The 27,039-nt window shown below is 40.8% G+C and overlaps 1 protein-coding gene across 1 annotated transcript in view; it reads right to left on the reverse strand.

Annotated features, from left to right (window-relative positions):
- The window catches only part of CA10 (carbonic anhydrase 10), a gene marked incomplete at both ends in the record, with an annotated part of 185,804 nt that extends 159,807 nt beyond the window's left edge, over positions 1–25,997 (reverse strand). The window contains one exon of the mRNA XM_082294323.1: positions 25,937–25,997. Within this exon, the coding sequence (XP_082150449.1) occupies positions 25,937–25,997 (61 nt within the window). The remainder of the gene's footprint in view (positions 1–25,936) is intronic.
- Positions 25,998–27,039: the final 1,042 nt, after the last annotated feature.

The raw sequence follows: 27,039 nt of genomic DNA on the forward strand, positions 1-27,039 counted from the left end.
GGGTTGCAAGTTGGTGAAGAGGGAAAGTTCTATGAGCTGTGAGGGTCTGTGCCAGTCATGTGTCCTTGGCATAAGGGGATAAATGCCAATGCTGATAGGAGCGAGACAGCGAATCACTCGAGGCCCAAGAGTCACGGCAGGGAGGAGAACCTGTCCCCTGGAGATGACACCCTAATGAGCCAATGGGACTATGGAGGGTGCGAGGGCCTGGGCTGCAAGGGGCTGGTGCCTCCCTGGGGATAAAAGGCGGCGCCCCTGAGGGGACGGGGGATTTCTCTGCCCACACACGACCGTGAGCGGAGCCCTCAGCGCGTGTCCTTTCTCTCTGACTGTTGGGCTGATTTGCCAAATTCGTCTCAACTTCAACAGTAAACTCTGAAAAGGGACAATTGGCTGATGTGGTCATTTGTCTCATAGCAAGAGTTGGTTCTCAGCTACCAGACATTTCCTAACACAAGGGTGAGAAAAATCCAACTTTGTATTACATTTTTCTGAATTGCTAAGTGGCAGCTTTCCTTCCAGTGCTTTCAGTGGTGTTAACAAGACTGTTTCTCAACATGAAGTACTATTTCAGACTAAAGCAGATCACGACTTGTTCAAAATAATGTTAGTACATCATGCACATTTTCAAGAGGGGCCAGTTTATTCTTACTCCCATTTCTATACATGGCAAGTGTAGCAGAATCTTGAATAGCAGTGAAATTCCAAAATGCCTTTTAAATTGACCCAAAGGGTCAACATCATCAGGTTTGTTTCTGTGTGCTACCAAACAATGAGATGCCACAGGCTATAAAAGAATTCCAAGGTCCATGTTAACAATACAGGAATTTGATGTAAGCTTCCTTCACTCACATTCCTGGAAAAAACGTGAAAAATAAGTGTTTATCACTGGAGGCAAGAAAAAGGACTAATGGAGAATATTTGCTTCTAAGATAGTTGGGGGAAGTTAAAGCAACAAGTCTTAAGAGTCCTCAAAATCCCAGCAGATAATCTGGCCCTGCATCATCCAAAACTGTGCCAGGTTTTAAAGTGCCCTTATACTTCCCCACCACATCATTAATGAACCCAAAATCATTTAATAAAATGAAGAGTAAGCTCAGAATCCCATTTGTATTAAACTGGCCCCAAGACAAACTTGAACCCTGTGCGTCACCAGCAATAACTTACTTTGCTTAATTTAAATGTACAACAAAACACGAAAATTAGGAAAGTAGAGAAGAAAATTAAATAACCATATCAACACCTCAATCCACTCACCAACCTGTAGCCCAAATGAAGAGTAACCCTGATGAATGAGTGAGCACACTCTTCACTTCTACCTGTTTACCCTCTACAACCAGCAATGTTAGGGTGAGAAGTTATTGAAACCCAGAAAGAAAGGGAAGAGCAACTTTTTTTTAAGACATCTAAAACCAGAGATGGGAAATCATAATGGAAAAATTTAATCTGTAGTAGAGGAACTAAGGAGCAGGAGGAAAAGTCATTCTAGTCAGAACTGCTGCCCCAGGGTAAGGCAAGAGATACGAAAACAACACGGTTTGTTCATCTCAGCTGCCAGCCATGTTGTGTATGTGTCAACATTCCAATTCATTAATTACTGCTTAGATATTACAGTGACAGCACCTATACCAATTACCTGAACATACAGCATTTAGTGGTTTATTTGGGTCTATTTTCAAAAGACATTCCTAAAAATTGTACCCGTTTGGAAGCACTGTTTGTGTATCCTGATTGTCAGATAATGATGGGAAAGAACACTTTTTAAATTTTTGTTTTAATTTGTCATGTTCCCAACTGTGCCAAGAGACAAATCACTCTCCATACCTCCCCCCACCATTCCTGCTTCCCTGCAGTTCTGTGCACTATCCTCCAGAAATTAACTTCTACCATTCATCTGTACATATAGTTGTGTTTATCCACTCATCCTGGAAGAAATCATTCCCTTCCCCCTCACTGGGCTGATTCCTGAGGCAGCAGTGCTACTCTGGCACCCAGATGCAGCTATTCTGTTATCCCTGTCCCAACTAACAATACTCCTGACTAGAAATAGTGCACTTTGGGCTCCTTCTGAACCCAACTGCATTTCTTGGCTTCTTGGTCCTTGCAAGGGTGTCCCCTATTCATCCTTCTCAACCACTTAAGCCATGAATCAAAAGCAGTGATTTGGATCTGCTTCTTTCCTCTCTTCTTTTTAGTTCTGAAGTTAAGATGGAAGGTGTTTCATGCTGGCTGTGATGAACCTGCCTGCTTCATTTTTCTGGTCTGGAATTTTAATTGCTTTCTAAGTTATTGATGCAGAAATCCTAGGCAGAAAAAAACCATCACCTTCATTTAGGTATCTGTTGTTCATTGCTTTGTCTTCCAGTCTTTTGAGATATGAGACTTTGGATACAGATAAAAGAAAAAAAATTAAAAAGCCACCGAATGTAGGAATTTTAAAAAGGTATCTATTTCAAGAGAACTGAAAGACGAAATATGCCACTGCAGAGATGTCATCAGGGGTTTCCGAGCCTTCCTTCCTTTCATCTGTGTGGTCCTGTTTCTTCCAAGTCAAAATCCACTGAAGTCTCAGGCAGTCTTTTATTCTTGCCAGTAGCAAGAGGAAAGAATTTTTTTTTTTTGTGATGGAAAAGCCAAGGAACTGGAAATAAAAGTCACAGATTTTAAATGTATGTGTTTCCTTTCTTATGAGCCTGGTGTATCTAAAGCAGAGACACCTAGTAGTTTCCAGTGTCCTTTGAAAACTTTGAAAAAGTTTTTCAAAAAGAGAGCTTTACACCTCTTTTTCAGATTTCTGACACCTGCCCATCAATAATACTCACTGCCTACCTCATTTAATTTATAAAAATACTAACAGTTGTCCATCTATTACATTTTAACCTTAAAAACCACAACCACAGTGCAAGAGTACAAAATAATATACTCTAACAGCACTAACTCCCAGAGGCACAGTACACCAGCTTTCAAAGTATCTGAAATAGAGGGAAACGTCCTTGAATTGAGGCCAATTCCGAGTAGTGTTGTTTTTTCTAGTTAAGATTCCTACTGTACTGACTTCTGATCAGAGGACGCTTCATTGAACAATGCAGGATAATAACCCTGGCAAATTCATTCCTGTGCAGCTGCCTGCAGAACATTCTACAGACCCTGGAGACCCAGCCAGCCCACACCTGATCATCCACAAAAGAATGACTGCTGGGTCTCCCACATATGCTGAGAACACACAACAGTGGGATATGTGTATCCACAGATCTGTTTCCTAAACACAGTATCTCCTGTACCCACCTCCTTCCCCATTTTTCAGCCTTTCTCACTCAAGCCTTGGATTTACAGATGAAGAAAAAGTTACAGGTACAGATGAAAAAGGCAAGGAAAGGGTGGAAAGGCATGCAGAAGTCAGCAATGATGCTGATGGGAGAAGTCTGACTCCAGTTACTTCCAGTCCTTTGATCTTCCAAACAGAATATACTGAATTTTATGCATAGCATCTCAGCCAGCCTATAAAATCTTCAAGTCCACTTGAAAAACCTCCTGAATGCTAGGCAAACTACGCACGAGATTAGAAGTTTTAAAAAAAATATTTGGAATACTGAAATGAATCTATAGTAAACAAACTATTGCTTGTGTTAACACAAAATAAGGAAGGTTGACATTAGCCTCACAGATACTAAAACTGTCAGGAGACACTGAGCTAATTCATTTTGGTTCTCCCCTTGGCATAAATTCCTGCTGAGCTGTTCATGAAACTCTACAGTGACCACCAGGGAAACCCAGTGAGGGCTGATGAATCCTGGACACAAAGTGTAGTCCACCATCTCTGGCTCAGTGACCATACAATTAAGCAACGAACAACACTATTGTTTCTGTAAATTTGCTTTTGAGACCTGCTAGGCAGATTCTTAGGGTCAAAACTGGATAACCGAACTGGCAAGGATCTCTCCCTAGGGTCATTTATCCAATTTTCAACTTCATCCCAGGCCAGTTTCACTGCAAGTGGTATGAGGCAAAGCCAGGTTTCCCCCTCAGCTACACAGGAAACTCAGCGCAGTACCAGAAGATGCCAGCTGATTTTACACTACTCAGACTCATCCCCACCCTTCCACACATGCCTGGAGTTGATTCAGCCACATACCTAAAAGGAATCATGTGTTTCTTAAACCCTTATGGTACTGTGTACGTGGCATCTGTTTGTTTTTTCCCCAACACAACTTTGTGCAGCAATATGTTGATAAGACTGTCTTTTTTTATTTTTTTTTTAAGCCCCTCCAGAAAGTTGCTGCAGTCATATGGTAGAATCAGCGTAAAATACAGGTCACTTGAGAGACCCCATTGTTGCACTGGAGAACAAACAGGTTAATCAAGGCTGCATCTGCTTCAAACTATTCTGACTGTCAGACTTGTGGCCAAATCCCTTCTGTGCATGTCTCCAGCTCACAGAGTTAGATCATGTCCTCTTTCCACCTCATGGTTCTCCAATTCATGCATGTTTATGGTCTTCTTACTGGCACAGCATAAGGAGTTTGAGTCTATAACTCTCAGTAATGCCAGCAGCCCATGTAAGAGTTTTCTTGTCCAAGTGATGATTAATCAGATTTAACAAGACTGACACAGCACTCTGCAGAACACGACACTTTGATAAATGGTGCTCTCACAGCAGCTTACACCAGGCGCATTCCAAAGCACTCAGCTCTCAGGTAGGAATTCTCCTGAAAACTTCAAATATGCACCCAGTCCCAGTACAGAACAAGCACAAGGTTTTCTGTGACCCATATGTATCAGAATCTTTCTTTCTGAGGAGGGATTTCTTTAATTCGACTTTCTCAACCCTCAGCTGGGTTAAAGAAGATCTGAAGAATGTGGCACTGGATTTGTGCTGCTGCTGCCCAGCTCTGCTGGTTGGATACAGGGCTATGCCAGCAGCACATTCACACAATGGTGATACTTACTTTATCTCATTATTTTCTGCCAGTGGGAGATGTCAGGACAGTGCACAAAACAACCTCTGATAGTAATGAAATAAGTAGTATCTGTTTACTCCCAAAGAACCAGGAGCCTACCCAAAAAATAATAAATTTTGGGTTCAGCCTTTCTAAAAAAAACGCTTTTCTTCAATGGTAATCCAGTAATGCTCAATATTTATCCCAGCCAGTTGTAAGGCAGTATTTATTCTAACAGTCTTTGTAGGGATAACAGTGGATTGGATTTGAGGAGAAAGGAGATCCACACCCTTCCCTCTCCCCTATTCTAGAAATAGCTCATGATAAAAGAACAATTTTTCTCCTTTGGGTGGTATTTAATTCAATCTCACAACTTTTTGGTGAATTTGGCATGAGTAAAATGACACTTTGGCATGACAGGCATTTAGCAAACTCTACCACATAAGGATGTCAATATATTCTTTCCTTTAATTCCTTAAGTAGCTACTTTACATCAAAGAGTAAAAGAAAAAAAAAAAAAGTAGGGTTTTGTGGGCCATCAAGCTACATTACTGAGTATTAAAACAAACAAACCCCCAAAGACTAGACATTCCATTTTGGAAATTAAGTTGATAATCTAAAAGTGATCACTACTCACTTTTCATCAGACATCTTTAAAGAATTTTCAATACACAGTTACAGACCTGTCAAAGATCAGAGGCTAAGCACACATTAAAATGTTAGGCATTCCCCATCCTGTTGCTATGAAACACAGTGGGAATCCACAGATAACTCTGCTGGAATTTGAGTAAATGTCAAGGTGATCCGGAAGCTCAGCAAATTTCAACTGTCTCAAAAAGCACAACAATTCTGAAATCCTGCCACCACTGATCGTAAGTGCCAATCTTTCTCCTCTCCCCTGAACAACTTTTCATTCACCATGGCTGTAAAAAAAGTGACAAAAAATGCTAAAGACAGACTAACTAAGAAAAAGAAATTAACCCTAGACTCCAAAAGCCTGCTTAAACAATAGCACCACTTCCCTTCCATCTGCATTCAGCAACATTCTTGAATTTAGTGTGGCATGATCTGCACTGGTGCTGTGGTGAAATGTGGTTGACTGTAGTAAATGACATGAGGGACATAGAATGGCCTATTTCCTTAGGATAATTATCATCCTAAACAGGAATTTTGTATTAATCATCATATATTGATCATCATCCTTCTCCCTGGCACTGTTTCTCATTAAGTCAGAGTCTTGTGTGGACACCCAGAGGGGCTCCATCAATTCATGTGAAGTCAATCAAAGGAAACCGGTACAGTACTAGCAGGGTTAGTGTCACAACTCTAAATACAATTTCAACCATAAATCAGCATAAATGAGGTCAGAATCCACTTAAAATGTTAAGAGACGTTTGTATTGGGTTTAAGTAGCATGATAAAACCTGGTGTAATTTACCCTATTTGAGCTCCAAGCTGCCCTGCCTCACATAAATCTGCATTAAGAATGATACAAGATTTAGACCTGGAAGCCTCCAGACCCTCAAGGAAGCTTTTTCATAGTTTGTCTAGGCAATTATCTCTGTGAAATGCAGTGCAAAGCATGACCATTCTGATTTGGCAGTGAACTGTGAGTCAACCATCTCTGACCTAGCCAGAGAGGTGTGTGCACCCTGAGCAGCAGCATCTCTTTATTTCTGTATAATGAGTAGTGGAAAATATTTTGAGATATTAGACTAACAGGTATTGTAAAGTAGGAAGTACTGCCTTAATAGCTTACATTTCTCCAGGCTCTGAATTAAGAACCACAGTCACTCCTAATGGATGAGAATAGAACATGTCTTACTTACCTCCTACACGTGCTGGTATCCTTTTATAAAACGCTAACATAGAAATTTGTTAATACTCTTCCATGCATTAGTGGAGCTGGATGGTCTATGATCTTCAATACACAAATTAAGCAGCACTTTAGGGGCTGGATGAAGCCCCTAAATTACTTACAGCCCACAGTCACATTGGCAGTATCCTATAGTAACGCGACAAAAATGAGATGAATTTTAGTGTTTTCTCTTTCCCCTCAAAAAAGATACCAAAAGACCTGTCTGGACTCCAGGAAGGAAAAGGTTTCCAACCTTCATTCTAAGCCACAGCAGCCAAGAGGACTGCTGTCCTTACAAGGCTGTGATATCTCTGCTGAGCAGGAGACAAAAGCTGTCTTGCTAAGGGTCTGATCTTCTTTCTCCTCTGCTGCAGTGTGGTCAAATCCACAATGACTTCAACAGAACATGATCTGAGCCCAGATCTGCACCCAACAATTATGGAAGAACCTAATGGTCCCTAGGTCAGATGATCTGTTAGAAATTCAGCTGAGGCTGGTAGCTCTGAAGTAGAAGTAGAAAAGCTGGATAAAAGGAGGGGACTGGCTTTGTTTTATGCTTTCCATAAGATGGCTGTTTGAGGTTTTTTTCCCTCACCCTGTCACTGAGGACTGAGCTAGAGAGAAAGGGCTGCTGCTGAGACCCTCAGTGCAGAAGAAAACCCTCAAAGGCTCATTAATTGAAGCCAACCAGGCAGTGCCATGAAAGGCTACATCAGCCAGGCTTCCTGGCACTTCAGGGTAGAAGTATCATGGATTTTTAGCCCACAGTTCAAACTCCCAAAATGTTTCATTCCCTGAACATTCCCGAAGAGGTGGTGTCCCTTTTCTTCAAATGTGCAAATGAATGCCAGAGTCAGAGAAAGATTCTCTTCCTTTTAGTAGACAATTGATAGCCCCAATGTACACTTTTACAGGATTTAGACTTGCAGATCATTTGGTACATAAAAGATATTTCTCCCATTGACCTGTTTCAGCTGTAAATACTCAGCACTTCTCCAAATCAGGCCTTGGAGGAAACTAGGAACACACAATTAGTGACCACCTTCAAAAAGTTTGATTAAAGTGTGTTGCCAAGCAACACAAATTCTGCCAGAGACAGTGATAAAATTCTATTCTCTAGATAAGCCTTAAATTCCTTTGTGACTGTCTTTTCCTCTTCCTGCAATCCCTTGCTTTATTCACTGCATCCCACAACCTCTGCATTAAAACAAGAACATGCTAAATTGGTGTCTTTTCCCACACAACCTTTGCAATGGAATTTCTAAAGTGTTAAGACAACTTTGGTTCTGAAGATGTACAAATTCCTCAGTTGCTTCTCCTCTAATTTTTTAAGAAAACAAAACAAAAAAAAAACCCCACAGAAAACCTTTACCAAATAGCCTAACTCGAAGTTCCTACCAAGAGATTACAAAATGAGGTCTTTCCAGTCTTTCTCCCTCACCTCACTACTCTCTCAGACTAATTTTCTCCCCTCTTTCTTCTGCCTCCACCATTCCAAAGCTTCGCCTTTGGGCACAATCTCCTCCACAGCAAGTGTCTGCTCATCTGCCCACCCCTGTCCTCACCCAGCCATTCCCAGTTATAGCAGATCCCAAAATCTAGTCCAAAGCCCTTCATTTGATAAGACGTAGGCTTTTGGAACTTATTTTGAGCTTACCAAGGAAATCTGTTTCCCTCAGATGCCGACTCCATTTTTATCACGCTCATATATGCAAATCTATGCATGTGTGTGATGTGGTGTGCATCTGTGGGCATAATATTTGCAACCATAATAAGTGTGAATGTGATTTATATGAAAGAACAACAGCAGATCAGATCAAGCAACCTGGGAAGAACCCAGGAGATGAGACTCGAGTGCTTCCTTTAAGAGTGGGTTACTGAAGAGCTCCTGGGAGTAGGAGAGGGGATATGCCTGGGGAAGTGAGTCCCTAGATCTGCAGTTACAGCAGTGAAAGGACACTTGAGGAGCATGGACAGAACCAGGGGACACAGGAGCTGAGCTTTTCCAGCTTTTTTTCCTCAAAGCTGCTCCATCTCCCGTTATTCCATGCCCTTGATGCAGGTGGAAACAAGTTTGGGAACTACACTAGTAAGCAGCAAAATGTTGGAAAAAAAGAACACAAAAATAGGCAGGAAAGGGAGATCCTTAATTTTAAACATTCCTGCCATTACAGCTAGAGGTTTAGGAATCTCCTGAGCCAGAGGTTCCACTGAATCAATTTAGGAATAACTGAGAAGAATAATCCTCACAGCTCTCACCTCTAGGAAGAGGCAGCCTCCAGCTAGGACAACTCAGATATCAGTGGAGCTGTGCTGACTTACTGTGCAGAATATCATTTAGGCTGTAGTAGCATCCAAAAGCTCCAATTAGGAGGAGAGTTCCATCCTGTCAGGCAGCAGATGAATACCCACAGTCAGGCATGCCCTATTCCAGGGAGACAGGCCAGGGTGCCTTCATATGCTTCTAATTGGGCTCTCCTTGAAACTCATCCTGATTCTGCAACATTTGCAGATTGCAGCTCTTTGTTTACTCCATTGGACTGGAACATGAGAATTACTTTAGTGCATCCCTTGTGGAAGGCAGGCCTTGCCAGTAGACTAAAGGATGGAACTCAGAGCCTAATAATAAGTTATAAAACATACCATTGTCCTCCAGGCTCCAAGTATTTGACAGGATCATCAATTTCTGTCTATCATAAAAAAAATTTGATCTCAGCCCTGTAGGTTCAGTAAATAGGACATCCATGGTTCAGACATCTTTAACTGCCTATGGGAGGTTGATAGCTCCATCCAGATCTTTCAGATGACATTCTGACCTTCCTCTCCTTTTAGGGAGAAAACCAGTGGAAAGAGAATAAAAGGAAGAGATGATGTACATGCATCTTCCTCCTTTTTCATTCTGCATCTGAAATGAATTGAAATCAGCCCTTCCTGAAATAGCCTTTCCTAGTGCTTTTTTCATTGGGATATTTACATGTTATTTTAAACACCTTGTCTAAGAGTATTCAATAATGCAGAAATGCTGAGCTAAATATGACATGAGGTCCATACTGTCACTTATATTATAACTAAACAACTCTGTGAGAGGGATCACTAAGCTCATGACAGGCATATATGAAAAAAAACCCGACTGTTTCGAGGCTGGTAAAAGAACAAAAGCAAAGTCAAGCTCCCAAGTTAAAATAAATTCCACCCTGTAGATAGCAAGTAGAAGATTCTCTTGGGGACAGTGGGAACTAAAACTAACTGTTGCCCTTCTTCAGAAACATGGATGTTAGGTAAGGCACAAGGGAAAGGAGGCCACATAAAACACTTGTAATATTTCAGCATCACCAGAGTTTAACCTGGGAAGGCTTTTACTGGCAAGCTTCCAACTCTGCCAGCTCTTTGTTACATACCAGATTTTATTCCACAGCTGAAGACCTTCAAATAACAAAACCATGTGAAGGAAAAGCAGATTGACTTTTTGGCAGGAAGTCAATGTGCAAATACTAATGAAATAATCTCAGTAAGCAGTCAGACTCTTCGAAGGTCAGTGGCAACACAGCGGAGAACTTCAGCATTTAAGTTATTAACAATTCTGTCTTCTAGGATTCTGGCAGCTTCTGTGCTCCAAGTTAAGGGTTTTAAAAAAATAATCAAGATTTGATGACTGAACAGTCAGGGTCTCTACACCTCTTATCTCTGTGGTTCTTCAGACAAAGGGATTGTCTTGTTCCTATAGGAGCTATCAATCCAATTCCTAACTATTTAGAACCAGAACCAAAAGCAGTTAGGAAAGCGGACTGTCATCAATGCTCTTTCTTATTTGTTTCTGGCAAAGTGCACTATGGAACACCCAATCTCAGTGCTATCTTCCATTACCTGCATTCTCCCTATTAATCTATATCAGTCCCACTCTTCATTTTTCGGATGCTGGCGACTTAAAAAATCTCTTATTGTTGCTACTTTAGATGGCTCCTTCATATTGCAAATCTCCCTGAGTATATTGTAAATTGCCAGAAAAAATGTGCATATAAGGTAGACAATCCTCTTGTCTATGGTCAGAAATTGTACTGGATAGATTTAGATTGGTTTTATTGGATTCACTTCAGCATCTTCCAAATAAATAAACTAAATTAATACAAACCAGGCTAACTTCATCCTAGGAATACCTATACAGTATTTTGTAGCCCTTTATTGAAACCGATTAATTTAAAATACCTTTTCATTTAGACTTTGCTTTCAGAACATGAGAAAACAGAAAATCATAAACAACAAATGCAAAATTCTAGAAGACATTACTGGATTTCTACTCCTTGCTGTGCCTACTTCAAACACAGAAGGGTTGTTTTCTTTCTGTAAACACGGTAGGGGTAGATTTCATTTCCACTTAATGCAGTATCCACATTTGAGCTTCCTTATCCTTAACACAGGTCAGCTATGAAATGAACAGGAACTAAATCTTAACACTCCATGAACCATGGAATCAACAATAACTTAACCTTTCTGATCCAGCACTTTACTAAAGAAAAGAAAAGCTTAAGAGGAACAAGAAGGGAGCACCCTATTTCTGGTTATATTGATGTGTTTGGGATTGCCAGTCAAACCCCATCAGCTCCAAATCAGAGCAATCAAGGAGCCGAAATGAGAATTCTTACCTGCTAGTTGGGTTTCTGCATCTCTCCCTACCAATTTAGAAACATATGGAAAGTGAATTCCACACTGGCATGACACCCTTTCAACTCGCACAGCAGAGCCTCTTCAGCAAAGGCACATGCAGGGCGAGGCAGATGGAAGATGTTCCATGGAACATCTCTTGATTTCATCTCTTCAGTGTGTCACCACTGGGGACAGGGCAGCAAGAAGAGCTCAGCATTACAGAGAAAGTGACCTCAAGGGAAAGGAAAGGCAGCTCAAGTAACATGGAAATGGAGGTGGGCCACTAAGGGTTACACATATATAGGTTTTATGTCCAGCTTAAAGTCATTTAGATAAAAGGGAAGAGCTGTTGACTACGACACTGCCAAAGCACAAATACAGCAAGTATGGAAGAAACACAAGACATTTTACCCAATCTGTGAGAATTTGCTTTTGTTCTTTATCAGCCTCAAACCAGGTTTTTTTAAAAGATGTCCATGATGAGCTTAATGATCCCTCTCACAGAGTTGTTTAGTTATAAGTGACAGTATGGACCTCATGTCGTATTTAGGAGCTCAGCATTTCTGCATTGTTGAAGACTCTTAGGCAAGGTGTTTAAAATAACATGTAAATATCCCAATGAAAAAAGCACTAGGAAAGGCTATTTCAGGCAGGGTTGATTTGAGAGCAGATTCACTACTAGTGGCCACCAGAAAAATGTCAATTCATTTCAGATGCAGAATGAAAAATGAGGGAAATGGATGTACATATCTGCTAAGTTAGAATCATTTCACCAATATATTTATACTCTATAGCAACAGCTCAAAATCTATTGATACTGAAAACTGCTTAGGAATAGCACAGTTAGTTCCAGGCTTCTAAGCAATCACTACAATAACATGGTCTGTTTCCCAACATCTTTGCAGTCCTTGGAGAGGTGTAGACGCAGATTTAATGAGCAATGCCTACCATCTGTTAATACTGCCTCTAAGAGCAACTGAGAAAAAAACAGCAATACCAAAAGTGCAAGAGATGGCAGAAGCTTTAGAAAAATGGACCATCAATAATCAAATTTTCTGTGTATGACTGCTGTAAAAACAAATCCCCAAAAACGAGCAGACTACATGTTTATTTTGCAAGAGTTACAGTATTTAAGTCAGTCTTGAAACTGGATTACAACCAGGCCATACACAATTCAGGTTAACAGAGCTAGTGAGCATATTCTGATCAAAAGTCAGGCTCACCAAAATGCCTCATCCCAGGATCTGAACCTGCAGGATCTAAGCTCTGGGCTTGCTCCTTTGTTAACAAACTAGAACAGGTCTTTTGAGTTATGCTGATTTACATAAAGTATTTCCTATACAGGAAAGTAGGACAGTATTTCCTAATAGCTGATAGGACAAAAACTTCATTTTCTTCATCCAGTCATATACATTTCAGTCTTTTATTATTAATTTCTTCTTCCTCAAGAAAGCTTGCCAAAAATTCATTTAAGTGCTTTGGGTTTACTGCCATAGTCCCAGTTTTACCTGAACACAACATTAAATCTGGAGGGAAAGACATAACTGGAGGTCCATAGTTTGCATGATGAGGTATCTTTGGCCTACATTATCCTACAGAGCTTTGTGACAAGAACAGATGCAAAAGCTCCTTGCAGTCCTTAATCAAGACATACTATTACTGAGATAACCAGAAGGCAAAAGAATAAGCCAAGTCACCAGGGTTCAGAAACAGAGACGGTTGCATGAAATAAAGGGTTTATTTTAATCCCAGGAATTCCCTGGCAGAGTTCAAGTCAATTATAATGTTAAAGCCACATTACCTTGCTGCATGCTAGTACAAACATGTAGAATGCACTTGTAGTAATTTAATAATGATCATATGTTATGACATACTGACCCTTTAAATCAGAAATGCATTATTTTTCAGTGATTTTAATGGGTTATTAATTTATGCAAGTTACAAAGAGAGATTACTTCCCTTTTCCAAGCAGATTATTTCAAGTACAGTTAAAATGCAAAAATATACTTTCTTCTGACTGTTTCACAACTTCTGCAATGAAAACAGAGGCAAAAAAACCCTGCTTGTTTTCATCACAGAAAGACAGGAATCAAAACCCCATTCAGAGCAAGATACAATTAGGTGATAATTCCACCGTGTTTCCTATTAAGGAGATAGTCACACTGAAGTTTAAATAAACACCAAAACCTAGTTGTTTAGATATAGACTGTCATTATTTATTCAATCAAAGCAAAAATAAAAAACCCCTTCTGTATGTCATGCAGACATTGTGTATGTCCACACCACTCTGGCGGGCACCAGGTACTCAGCTCCCTTCATCAAAGGAAGTAATTTGGAAGAGTGTATTTTGCATTCTTCTAGAACTCAAAATTAAATTGTTCTTTCTTTAATTTTACTTTTAGCATGGGGTATTGCACCAAAGTGCAAACACATGAAAGCCAAAAACCAATTCCAGTTTGAAGTCTTTCATACAGATGTGGTAAATAGAGCCCAAAACATGCACACAAGGGGCTCCATCCCTCTCCTTACCTCATGTAAAGCCATTCCTACAGATTAAAGGCCCCTCAAACTCTCCCAGCCACAATCACAGTCTGGTTTCTTCCACAGCCTATTCCCTCTGCCCTAACTTCTGTCTCTCCCATACTACACTGATGGAGACCTGTTAAAACTCCCAGACCCCTGCTGAAACCCAAACCACTGCACTGTAGTGTCCAAAGTTACCTCATGTCTCAGTAGATGGATGGTTTCTTTATTTCTTTCCTCTGTGTTTATTTTTTTTTAATTTGTACATTGTTTTTTACCTGGGGAATTTTTTTTATACCTGCACAATTTAAGTACTGAAAGTAAGTCCAGACATTCTTGTCTCATGGTGCTAGATCTCTGAGAAAAGCCCTGGGCCCTGACACTCCAAATACTGATAGTTTAGAAAACATAATTCCTCAAAAGCTTGAACAGCCATTTTGACTTTGGCCTCATCTTCACATGTCAGTAAAACCCACCTATGGTGAGAACCACCCCTGTTAATGGCAGACAGACTGAAGGGACATAGGGGCTGTTTTAACAGTTAGGGACAGTGGCACCACAACATAAAACCAACATTTAATTTCTATAGTTCTTATTTAGCTTCTACTAATGCCAGCTCATATATAAACATAGTAACACTTTCTTCATCCACATTTATTAGGAATGGTACACACACTCAGTGTGCTATAGAATAGGGGAAATAAAGTATAAAGTTCACTTCCATGCAAGAATAGCCAGGATCAGTCTCAAAGAGCAATAAATAAATAACAGGATACTGCTGACACCAAACATGAAGAAAGACAATTAAAACCATTACAAATCCTTATCTCTCAGTTACTTAACAATCTATAGGTTCAGTCAATTTAAAAGATCCAGGAACAGGGGTTTAGTGGATTAGTAACAACAGACCATTAATCTCTGCAGCCTCAATTTTAATCCAGCAATAACCAAAGTGATTGAAAATCATTCTGACATGTGACCAGTAAAGCTCCTGAGCACAGTTCTCTCCCATACCTGAATCCCCTCAGCAGAGGTCACAGCATCTTTCCAGTGGGACTATTTACCAAGAGACCTCTGCTTATGCCTAACTAAACTCTAGGCCAGCATTTTTGGCTGAGCAGTTCACTGCATATCACCTCCCCAAACTAACAGCTGATTTAGAAGATTTTATTTTGCACTTTTTATTAACAAAGCTTTCTTGCTTTCTTTCTTTCCTGGCAAAGTGTCCAAAACAAAGTTGTCTAAAACAAATACTTTTTGTTTCTATGTATGATTTTACATAAACATGTAGGAATTGACGATTGTCATCCCACGCAAATACCAGGAGATTATTTCTGTGCAGTTTATATAATATCAGTGAAAGTTATATCCAAAAAAACTTCAGTTTTAAAAATAGTGCAATAGTATTACATCTGGTTTTAAATATAAGAATGCTTTATTTCAAAGATATTAACTTCTGGAGTATTCAGTGACTAGAATCAATTCTTAAATGACCAGTAATATGATGATATTAAGTGTTCAAGACACATTTCATCACTTAGTCCTCCACAACAATTATCAGCAAGAAGCCATTAAAAGAGAGACCTTGCAAAAAAGATTCAAATTCAGCTGTTACTACCTGTGGTCTCAAATCTGAGCCACAGGTTCCTTTTCAGGAGCATTAAAAGGAAGATACTGGCTACCTTGTAGTCAGAAATGCTCTTTTATCACTGCAAAGTAAATAAATATTTCAAGACACAAAACCACAGCAGACACAGAAGGTCCCAGTTACATAGAGCAGGGAACTAAAAATGGGAGAGTTTTGAGAGTTACTTGCTACTGTTTAGTGCCAAAGTAGGACAAGGGCTGGAGGAGAGAAAGGAGGAAGTCTGCAAGCTCTGTGCCCTTTGGTAGATAGACTCCAAATACACAAATATGATGTAAATGTATTGCAGAGATGTCCAGCTGTTTTTATAAAGAGTACAAAACTTTTTTGCTTGTGGTAGAAATTGATTCACAGTATTATAAATGAGCCTTACCTCATTTAAAACATGAGGAATTCTTCTGCTGACACAGACTGAATATGCCACTAGCAGTGGAGAGGACATGTTTGCCTTGCTTGATCCCAGACAGAGGGACAGACTCAAATATTTTTTTATATTCCCCCCCAAACAGTTTTCTCTCAGTCTGACTAAACCCTGCTTATCCAATCTAAACTCTGCCAGCTGCTTGCACAAAATTGGCATGAGGTGTCCCAAACATCCCTGTAGGTACCACCTGGTCCACAGGTGTGTCCCCATCCCACTGGATGTCCTCTTTATATCTGAACTTGAGGTCAAATCAAGAGAAACCTAAAATTCGTGCTGAGAAGAAAGTGGAACAGAAGTTCACATATGAAAAACATTGCATATTGCCACTCACCTCTTGTAACTTCACTTTTTAGACTTTTGGTTGTGTTTACTTTTTTGGAAGATGGTGTTTGTTTCATTCAGGGCATGCATACAGTGAGAATTAACAAAATACAATCCAGTTTATATGAATTCTAATTGTACAGTTTCTCTTGCTATGCTAATCACTGTAGAAAAGTCTGCATCTTTGCTTTACCACACAAAGAAGTGAGATTATTTTACTCAGATAAAAACCTATTTTCTATACAACTGCGTAATTTAAAGAGAGATTATGAAAATTTTTGCTCATCTTAGCTGGGCTTTTCCAAAGATTTTGTATTATTCATGTATTACACCACTGCTACTCCTTGCTTCAGCAAAGCATTTCAGCACATCCTTAATCTAAGCTGTTTTATACAATTACATATTAAGACTCAGATTCAGCAGAACACTTAAACATGTCTTTTAAGTTTTGCATTTTGCTGAATCTGGCTGTTAATGTGTCAAAATAAAATGTAAAGAGGATGACTCAGTTTTTAGCTTGCAAGTATGGAAACATACTTATGCTACCAAATAAAATAAATCATATTATTTATTACTCTATTTTCCATCCTGTTGCACAGTGAGCTAAATACCTGTGACTCTAGAGCAAAGGCACAACTACAGACTGGCAAAGATGAATTGTTAACAACTTAGAGAGAGTGCTAGGGCAGCTACTGAAGATAAAAATTATGCATCTGCAGATAACTTTAAATCCCAGTTGGAATTACTGCCACACAGTACCCTCAGTATTGTCTGGGCAAGCAAGAGAAGACTGTGGAGTCCTTGTAGATTACTTTGTTTTCCAGCAAGCACAAAAATCACTATGACAATAAGATCATGCTTATACATATGAATATGAACAAAAATAACCCCAAACCACCACAAATGTTGAAGCCAGGTGAGGATAATGCAAAATAAAAACTGGGAGGAGTTCAGACAGGATGGGCAAAATGCCCTGGGCTGAGGTTTCACCCCTCAAAACAAATTCACATATGTGTTCACAGTATATCCAAGAATTCCAGTATAGAAAGGCACCTGTTAGGCTGCTGAGAGCAAACTTCAAAGAGAAAATTTAGGACCAAAATCTCTGGTGCCCTTTACTGTGTGTTGTCACCTACACCCACACTGAGGGGATGTGAAACACGAGGCAGAAAAGTGCTGTACTTGGAGGAACCCACTCGTTACTCACAGCCCAAATAGAACCAGAAAAAGGCCAACTGAGTGAATGTTAATAATTTAAACAGAATTTAAATAACACACGTTTATGGAGGAACCTTGTCTGGATCTGAATTTTACCTTAATATCACACTAACTCCTGGAAACCAATTTAAGGTAAATTCGAATTGATTTAATTCTTATGTATGCCAAAACTGTATTTCACAATAACTTCACTGCATGTATGCTAAGGAGAACACCTTGTAGTAGAGAGGCACAGAGAAGGAGGATCCAGCCTGTGAGGGGATGCACCAGGGGCCGTTCTGTGACCTGCACTCACTGAGGGGATCCAGCCCCACACCCCAGCTAGAAACATGGAGTAAGGGCAATCCTTGTGCTACAAGGCAGAAGTGAGAGTGAAAATGGACTGCAGCTACTCAAAGTCTTGCTCACTGACTTTCCACATGACATTTTACTTCAGCTTCTCCATCTGTGAAAGCGCGGCCAACACTGTGTATTCCCCAAAAACTGACACCAAAATTCTTTTTAACTGAAATACAATGCAAAGCTCTTCTCATTCATACCTTCCATTCATAGAAAAACTCAGACAAGCAGTCCCATTCAGAGAACTCGCCTGTCAGTCAGTGTTTACACGCTCCCCAGCAGTAGGATTAGGACCAGTGTGGGTCACTCAAGCACGTCTCCCTTCCAGCAGTGGCCTTAGGGCCACCACAGGGTCAAACACCTTTCCCTTCCAGCAGCAGCAGCTTCCTACGTGGGAAGTAGCAGACCTCAACTCCAAGTGGCATTCCACTGATGTAGAAACAAATACCTCATTCTGCATAAAATTTCCCTCTCAGGAATGCTACTGAAGTATTGTTATCCTTTCTTACCAGCACGTATAAATATATAAATATATAAATCTTCAGCACCACCTTTTTCCTGAAGTTTCTTTCCTCTGCCATGATGGCAAATCCAAGTTAATGCTCTTTCTAGCAGCCCAAGAATATCACCTTGCCAAACAAACTTCAGCTGTGGCAGCAGGAACCCTTCCTGACCTGCTCCCTTAGCTACCCAAGCACCATCCTACCGGGAACAGCAGGGTTTGCTGGAGGACATAGCCACTTCAACATCACTTCCAACACTTGTTTTCCATATTCACATGTACAAAAGACCCTTCACTAGCACTCATTATCTTTTCTTTTAGCATTAATAATCCATAGAAGTCCTGCTGGCAAAGCAAAAAATCATCTTAGAACTATTCCTGAAGCAGAAGAGGGCTCTATAGTAGTTAACAGCAGGAAAGAATTTCAGTTGGAAACAACCCACAAAAAGGACAAGAGATGATTTTTCAGAAACCACGTTTCCCTCTAAATTAATCTACTCAACTGCTACTTCCAAAATATAGAGATGCCAACACATTTAGAGGGGAAAAAAAAAGGATAATGTTGCTTAGCTGCCTCCTCCATGCATGTGCTTAGAAGCCACTTTGGTCGAGTCAGTGCACGATTCTTTCCATTCCATACGTAAAGCTTGACCAAGTTAAGGACTAATGATGAAGGGAGAAAAAAAGACTGTCCAAATGAACAAATATCCCTATGGATATAATCTTAGCTCTATGCTTATTTTAGTATTTTGCTAAAAAGTACATCCTAATTAGTTATTTGTGGCTTACAGCTGCTGTGGTATTTTTCTGGAAACTATACAAGAAAAGAGAAAACTGTGGGCCATTTAAGTTTAATGCTATTTTTACTACAGAAATACAAATGGTACAGATCCATGAAATCAAAAGAAAAATGTTTTCATGTGGAAACATACATCTGACAATGGAAGTATTTCTTTTCTTTAGTTCTGACCACTGATTTCAGAATGCAATGTATGTGGAAACTTACCACCTTCCATTGTTCAAGATGAGTAAAAGTAAATTCAATATTTTAGGGCTGTGATCCTGATGGGCTGTACCTGGCACTCCACAGGAGCACAGACATCTGTCATCTAAAGCTTTTCTAATTGTTGACAGTTCAATTTTTGCAATTTTTAAGGCCCAAGTTTCATTAACACCAAAGCCCTTTATAACATTTTTGGGAGTTGTCAGGACTTCTAGGGTGGGTGTAAATCTAGGTTACCTTTACCTCAACTCTCACCTGCTAAGCACTGCATGACAAATTTTGCCATCTTGGCAAATTGGAAGTTTGCACTTGTGAACACCCATGCACATGAATGAGGCACTACATCACCAGAAAGGCACTACACAGGATACAGCTCTACAATGTTTCAGTCATCTATTTTCATGACAATAATAACTTGCCATTTTATCTCTAAGAAATTCCATTAAAAGACCCTTAGCTTTTTAACTATCAGTGGTTAAACCAGCAATAAAATACTCTACTACTTTGAATTCAACTGTAAATAGGTTTGGCTATAAAGCCTCCCCTCTCTCAAATGCCAGATTATTATCCTTTGAAGAAAATTACTTCCTATTTATTTACAATTAATGTTTCAATTTATCTACCACAGTGCAACTTTTTTTGCTAACTGATACTGTCCTGGCCCTTTTGTACTTTCTGATGGCATTACAATGGAAATGCAATCCCATTGTCCAGTGTTGCCTCTGAACAAGTCAATTCAAATTTGATTGCTATTTCCTATTCCTTCCAACCCGGTGTACAGTGACAATAAAAACAAAACAGGAGCAAAATAACACTTATCACAGTATTTCAGTGTTGTCCATAACTAACTGCCATGTAGTTTTGTCTGCTGCTTGAGCTGGTAATGACATAATGATGGAACAGTTTTATATAGTCCTCTATTAACAGCCCAGATGGGCCAATCATCCCCTTCACTCTTTGCCATGTTAAGTTTAGCCATAAACAATCAGTAACGATGAAAACAGCAACTTCCTCCTCAGCTAAATTACCACCTTTCAACCAAGAAAGAAAGTGATACTGCGATCAGTAGCAACAGAGAAAAAACTAGTCTTTTGGAGAAAGCATGAATTCCTTGTTCATTCATATACAAGGAATATTCATAATGCAAATGGAAAGCCACTTCAATCCTTGCTGTATTTAAAATCTAGCTGCTGTAGAATTAAAAACTGAAAACTTTCCAAAAATATAAAGGGTAAAACTTCTCTATAACCTCAGTTGCATTTTAAAGAGCACCCTTAAATTGAGAGTGTTCATTTGAGTTAGGTTTGATCCCTGATTTTAATAATTTTGTCTTGGAGGCTTGGTATCTAGTTCAATTGGATTACAATGAGGCAACACAACAAGGTGAAGAGGTTTGAAAACTGGGTATCTACATCACTGAGATTTGGAAAGGAATAGCAGCAATAACCAGTTTCTTTCCACCAGTTTATTGGATGGAAAATAGCTCAGCATAGTATGTGCAAAAACTATTCATCAACGTTACCTTCTACTACCTTTACATAAGCTACAAATGTGTGTGTTGTTTCAGCACTTTAGCGCCTATCTGGTCACGCTCCAGCTGTAAAACTAACAATAAAAATAAAAAAAGATGAAAAATAAGACACGCACAAAAAAAGGAAAAGTAAAAGCAGACATTTACAGGAGACTATAAGGCTATTTCCATAGAATTTTCAAGCAGAAACATCTTCACACCTTTTGAGAAGGCAGAAAAAAATCTCTGAAGTGAGAAAGCATTCCAGAGCTGAGGAACTGAGAATCTCTGGATCCAACCTATGGTCCCTTCATTCTGTGAATGTGAACAGGCAGACTGAATCCACGTGGATTTCCAGTAACATCAACAAACTCATGCAGGCATGAAGGTTTGCCCACAGACACGAAGCTCTGGAGATGGTATTAAAGCAGGAAAAACAGGGTAAAGTTCTTTGTTACCAGAAACCCTCTGCATGTTACACCTTTCTTTCTGCCTAGTGCTCACTTTCATCTATCTATCTGTCTATCTATGGAAATGCAATCCCATTGTCCAGTGTTGCCTCTGAACAAGTCAATTCAAATTTGATTGCTATTTCCTATTCCTTCCAACCCAGATATTCCTTCCAACACAGATATATCTATCTGCTATGAATAATTCCTTCCCCTAGAATATTACATATCTTACTTAAAAGTGACAGAAAAAGCTATTTCTGTGAAACTATTTGAGGATAATTAACACAGTTTCAACATTTTTGTCCTAACATAATGAACCATTCACTGTTCTAATGTTGGACGTTAGAACTTTGATATTCTTCTCTTCTACAAGAGTACCTTAGCTTGAATTATCTCAGGTTGTGTGATGTTATGAGAAGAAGAGTTATCAGACCTTACAGACCATGATTCAGCAGGTAATTCCAGCCCTGGCATAATTTAGAGGTCCTATAGGGACATTTCTGTGTTACGCCAGGTAAGAAGAGCTCAGAGACTGCAGAAGCAGCAAGACAGAAAATGCAGTGCAAATGTGCTCCAAATCCATCTCTAGTCCCCAGTGCCAGGAGATGCCACATCAGATGCTCAATACACAGTGCAATTCCTGGATAGACGAGGGGTTTTTTACACCATCTCAGTAGTTCATCATACATGATTTATGGTACTTGTGTCCTGCCAGACAGGCCACAGAAGTTGCATCATAAAAGGGATTCAGCCCTCTGTGCCTTGAGGACATGGAAAAGGATGAAAAAACTTCCAAATAACAAGACAGCTTTCATCCATATTAGCTCCCAGAAGCCAAACCAATAAGAGGTAGTATTTCAATTCATAGGAAGGCACAAAGATGACCATGCAGATTTTATAAATAATTTTGTTGATGTATTAACAGAAAATGTACATGGAAACCTTCTTAATCAATATCCACAACAGCTTCATTTTCTTATTTAAACCAAGTATCCTGCAAAGTTTTGAAAACAACCTCCTAGCTTTTTTGCTTGAAATTGATTGTTAATATCTAAATTCACAAAAAACCCTTCCTCATGGTTCATACAAATAACTGTGTAAGCCAAGGTGACAGCCATTACGGGATCAACAGCCACCTGAGAACACTGATGCGAATTTGTCTTTGGTGGTGTTACTGCTCAGGAAGGAAATTCTGGACATCATACAACAACTGTTCTTTTCTCTGTATATGAACAGTATAATCCCTGTGCCAGGAGTATCTGCATCTTCACAGGAACTTAGGGCTTATTCCAGCATTCTGTCTACAGGACACCTTTACTTCCTCTGCTCTGTGCTCCTTCTATGCTGAACAGTATCGTTAAAAGGACAAAACCTCAAAAGTCATAATACAAATCATGACTATTTTTCCTCAGAGATTACAACTCAAAGGAATAATTATGACTTTGAAGGAAAGCAAGGGCTTTCATTTCTGTCTGAAGGACAGAAGTGGGTTTCCTGGTCCTTCAGCCTGTTCGTATTTCTCATTTACATCTGGCACATGGAAACTAGATTCTCTTTTCAAATGAGCAATTCCAAGTAGCAAAAGCCTTAATTTAGTATGCCAAGAAAACAAAAATATTCAGTTCACAGATAAATTACTTCCCAAACACATGGAAGAGCCAGTAATTAAAAAAAAAAAAAAATTCTAAATCTCAGTATCATTTCTTCCAAAACCATCAATCTCTCATACACACAGGTAACTGAGTGATAAAAAATGTTACGTATAAAATATTTTGAAAATATATATACACCTCTTTTTAATAGATTGAACTGTTTTCCATGTAGGAAGTCTCCAAGAAATTAATGAATGTGAGACACCAAAAAAATCAATTGTCTAACTTCATCATTACTTATTTTAAATAAGAAACACAGCGTAAGTGCTACATTCAGCATCTTTTATACTTAAATGTTATGTAAATACACAGCAAAAGACATAACACTGAACTGTGTTTAATAAGTTTATTAATAATGATTAAATAACTTAATAGTCTGCTCAGTTCAGTGAATGACATCATCCCTTTGAACAGCAGCCCCTAATAGGCCCTAATCCAAATAATGACTGGAATTAGCAGGAGGAAGATCACAGGTTTAAAAAGACACTGAATCAAGCATTTGCTAATGTTCAGGAAAGATCCATGTACAGCAGACCCGTCTTGAGTCTTCACTGCTGAAACAACTGAATGAATAAAAAAGAAAAAAAAAAAGAAAATAAATACTGCCACACTCCTTAATTCACATTCCAGTAATGTGCAGCACTAGTGCTCAACTAGTGGGTTTTTTAAGTAAAATGTTGAATGAATGACCAGTGCTGAAGTGCTAAAAATACAGTGTCTCCAATCCTGTGCTGAGGCAATACCTTAACAGGCTTCATTACACCTTCTCCTACTTGCACTGTTATCCAGACACCCCAGCTAGATAATATTGCTACAAAACCCAGTGTAAAAAGGATGGCAGAGGCAACATACAGAGCATTACTGCCAGTCAGGTATCTACAGATCTTAATCCTTTTTACTAAGACTACAGATAGTGAGGATTCCTGAAAAAAAAATAAAAATCCCCGTGAAGAAGAAAAAAAGAAAACAAGGTTGAAGCATGTACACATCCTCTATGTGGTCAAAATTATTTGAAACTGCAGCTTTGACCATGCTGCAGAAGCATCCCACCGTTCACTTATTCCCTTTATTCCCTCCAAAAAAAAAAGAAGAAAAAAGAGAAAAAGCAAGCAGACATGGTGTGAGTGTGTACAGTATCAGGTATTAGTGCTAGAGGGAGATGGAGAGCGATGGGAGCCCCTGCAGAACTGATCCCACTGGTTCAGAAGCCTGGGCTCCCCTGTCTGAAGAGCAGGAAAGGAGGGCGGGAGCTCAGGGAACACTGATAGCTAAAGGCATGGCATAAGTAGCTGCACAGAATGGGACAGCTCCTTTCTGTCTCAGGATATTACTGTCACAATGGCCAAGAGAGCAATGAGCTGCAGTTTGCCATTCCCACTGTGGTACTTTAAGAAGTGCCTGATTTGAGGGGCACTTGACAGGTGGCACATCATGCTGAGGTAAATAGATAAGTGTGAGATTTCAACGACAAGAGGCAGCAGGTTTTGCTCTTCTAAAAAGCGAGAGAGCAAATTTTTCTGATGGTACCAATGGGCACAAGAGGAAGGTCAGCCTGGGGTGCTGGCAGTGTCACCCGGGTGCCTGGTGGCAGATGGTGCCAGTCTGCGGGGATAAAAGGAGGGCTGACGCACACCGTGGGCCGACAGCAATGCTGTTTGCTCAGGAATAAAGGAGCTTTGGGACAGGTGCAGGCAGGACAAATTAACAGGGGTGCTGAGCCTCCCACGTTCGTGTGTGCCCAGCCCAGGGGCTGGAAGGGTGGATAAACCGGGAGGTGCTGCAGAAAGCACAGTGGGGCTCAGATTGCCAGGGGGGATGCTGCAGGTGCTGCTGCCTGGGGGCTGCGGCTGGGATACAGCCCAGGCCAATCTCTGCATGGTCCCAGGAGAGCTTTAGAGCTGCCTCTCCCTATGGACATCCAGGCTGAACACTGAGGTGTCCATCAGGACCCTGGGTCTCCCCCCAGCAGTGCCCTGCCTGTGCTGCTTGTGCTCCCATTTCTGGACTTATGCAATGGCTGGAGGGCAGAGGCAGCCTTCAGGGAAGTGGAGCAGCAGGAGATGCAGGCAGCTTGCATCCCCATGGGGCTCCCTGGAGTGTCCCAAACTAGAAAACTGGCCACCTTCCTGCTCCTGCCTCCCACAACATAATTATTCTGACATGACCAACATGACAAATTAACAAGGGAGCCAGGGCTTTTGCAAGGGAATGTTTTCCCCAATAATAAATTGTTCCAATCCTTTACACTAGACACCTGGCCATGCCTATTCATTAATTGGACAAGCTCTAGTGACAACTGGAATTACCCGACTTTCCACATACTGAAGGGAGAGAAATCTTTGCAAGCTTAAAAATTCCAGCCACTACAGAGCTCTCTGAATGGAGCTTTTTTTTTAGAAAAAAAAAAAAAAATTTCAGAGCACAGCCACAGAAAAGCTCATTTTAAAAGCAGAGGCACATTCTTTACTGTTATCCCTCCCTTTGCAGCCCCTGAACTGTGGCACCAGAACATGACAACTCCATCAACAAACCACAAACCCTTCCAGATCTGCACATCGGCCGAGTTTAAGAACTCCAGGAGCTATGAAATTCTGGGATTATGGCAATATTGCAAATAATTATCACAATCAAGTATGCTGGGAATCATAAGCATCTCCTTTATCAGTACACTGTGTTGTCTATTGCAACCAATGTATTATAATTAAGACACACGTATTGGAATTAAGGGGGAGAGGGAAGTGATGAGAGTCGATTTCTGTCACAACCTACTCACAGTACATCATTCATGGATTTTTCAACTACAGTTTTTATCTGGGTTTAACTGTACCTCTTTCCCCTTAATAAGGGCAAGCCTGGGAACCCTGTACGGTATCTCTCCCACTCCCTCGCCCTTTTTGTGCTTGCTGCATACCTGAAATGCAGACGATGAAATTCGCTTGCAGAAGAAAAAGCACCTCCCAAACAATTTCCATCCTCCGATTCTCATGCCAAGTACATCCCTCGGCGAAAAAAAATAACAAAAATCAATATCGCAGTTTGAACGATCCCAGCAAATTTTCTTTCGGACTTGCAGACTGTATTCCCCAGACGTGCTGACAACACATGTCCGAGCTCTATCTCCGCACGGCTCAAGCGAGATCCCGTCCCCTCCTTCGCCCTCCAAAAAAGACCACGAAGCCAACTGCCAGCACCGGGCTCTTCCTCCACGAGCGAGAAAAAAATCCACCAGATTTCCCAACACGACATAGACAACAAACCCCAACCGATCCGATATCCGGAGAGTCTCTATTCCAGGGGCGGCCAGGCGCAAGTTAACCCCAAAACTCTTGGCACGTCTCAGCGGGGCAGTGCCGGCATGCCGGGCAAGGAGGCGGCGGAGGGAGGGGGATTCCCCTCCTGCTGCTGCTGCTACAGAATGAGCGGAAAGAGATTAATACCCGCTGCAAGCCCCGCCACCCCCGCCGCGCTCGGAGCGCGCAGCCCCGGCTCCCCGGCCCCGCCGCAATCCCGGCGCGCCGCGGCTGCTCCGCCGCGAGACTGCAGGGGTCGGGCTTGCCCCGCGCGGCGAGCGCCGGTCCCGGGATGCGCCCCGGGATGCGCCTCGGGATGCGCCTCGGGATGCGCCCCCGCAGCCCCCCGCAACTGAGAACGGGGGTGTGTGGCAGAGGAGGAGGGGTGGGGGGTGTGTGTCCCCCAGTGCGAACGGCACAAGTGCGGAGTCTGCATCAAGTGTGGCTTGCGCGCATCGCCGGGTGGCTTGGCTGAGGACGCCAGTATTTTAAAACTTATTTAAACAAGAGGGAAAAAAAGATTCAGACCCGAACTTCTGTCGGGTTGGTGGCGAAAGGGCACCGGGAGGCTCCAGCCGAGAGTTAGCGAAGTGCCCGCGCTGCAGTGCATATCTGATAGCATTCCCCGGGCACAACAGTTCTGCATAGCTTCCCCTCCCTCCCCCGGCCAAAAATAAATAAATTAAAAAAAAAAAAATGAAAAAAGCATTGCCAGTTTTGAGGC

Source organism: Coloeus monedula (genome assembly GCF_965178545.1).
Source record: "Coloeus monedula genome assembly, chromosome: 19".
Lineage (NCBI taxonomy): Eukaryota > Metazoa > Chordata > Aves > Passeriformes > Corvidae > Coloeus > Coloeus monedula.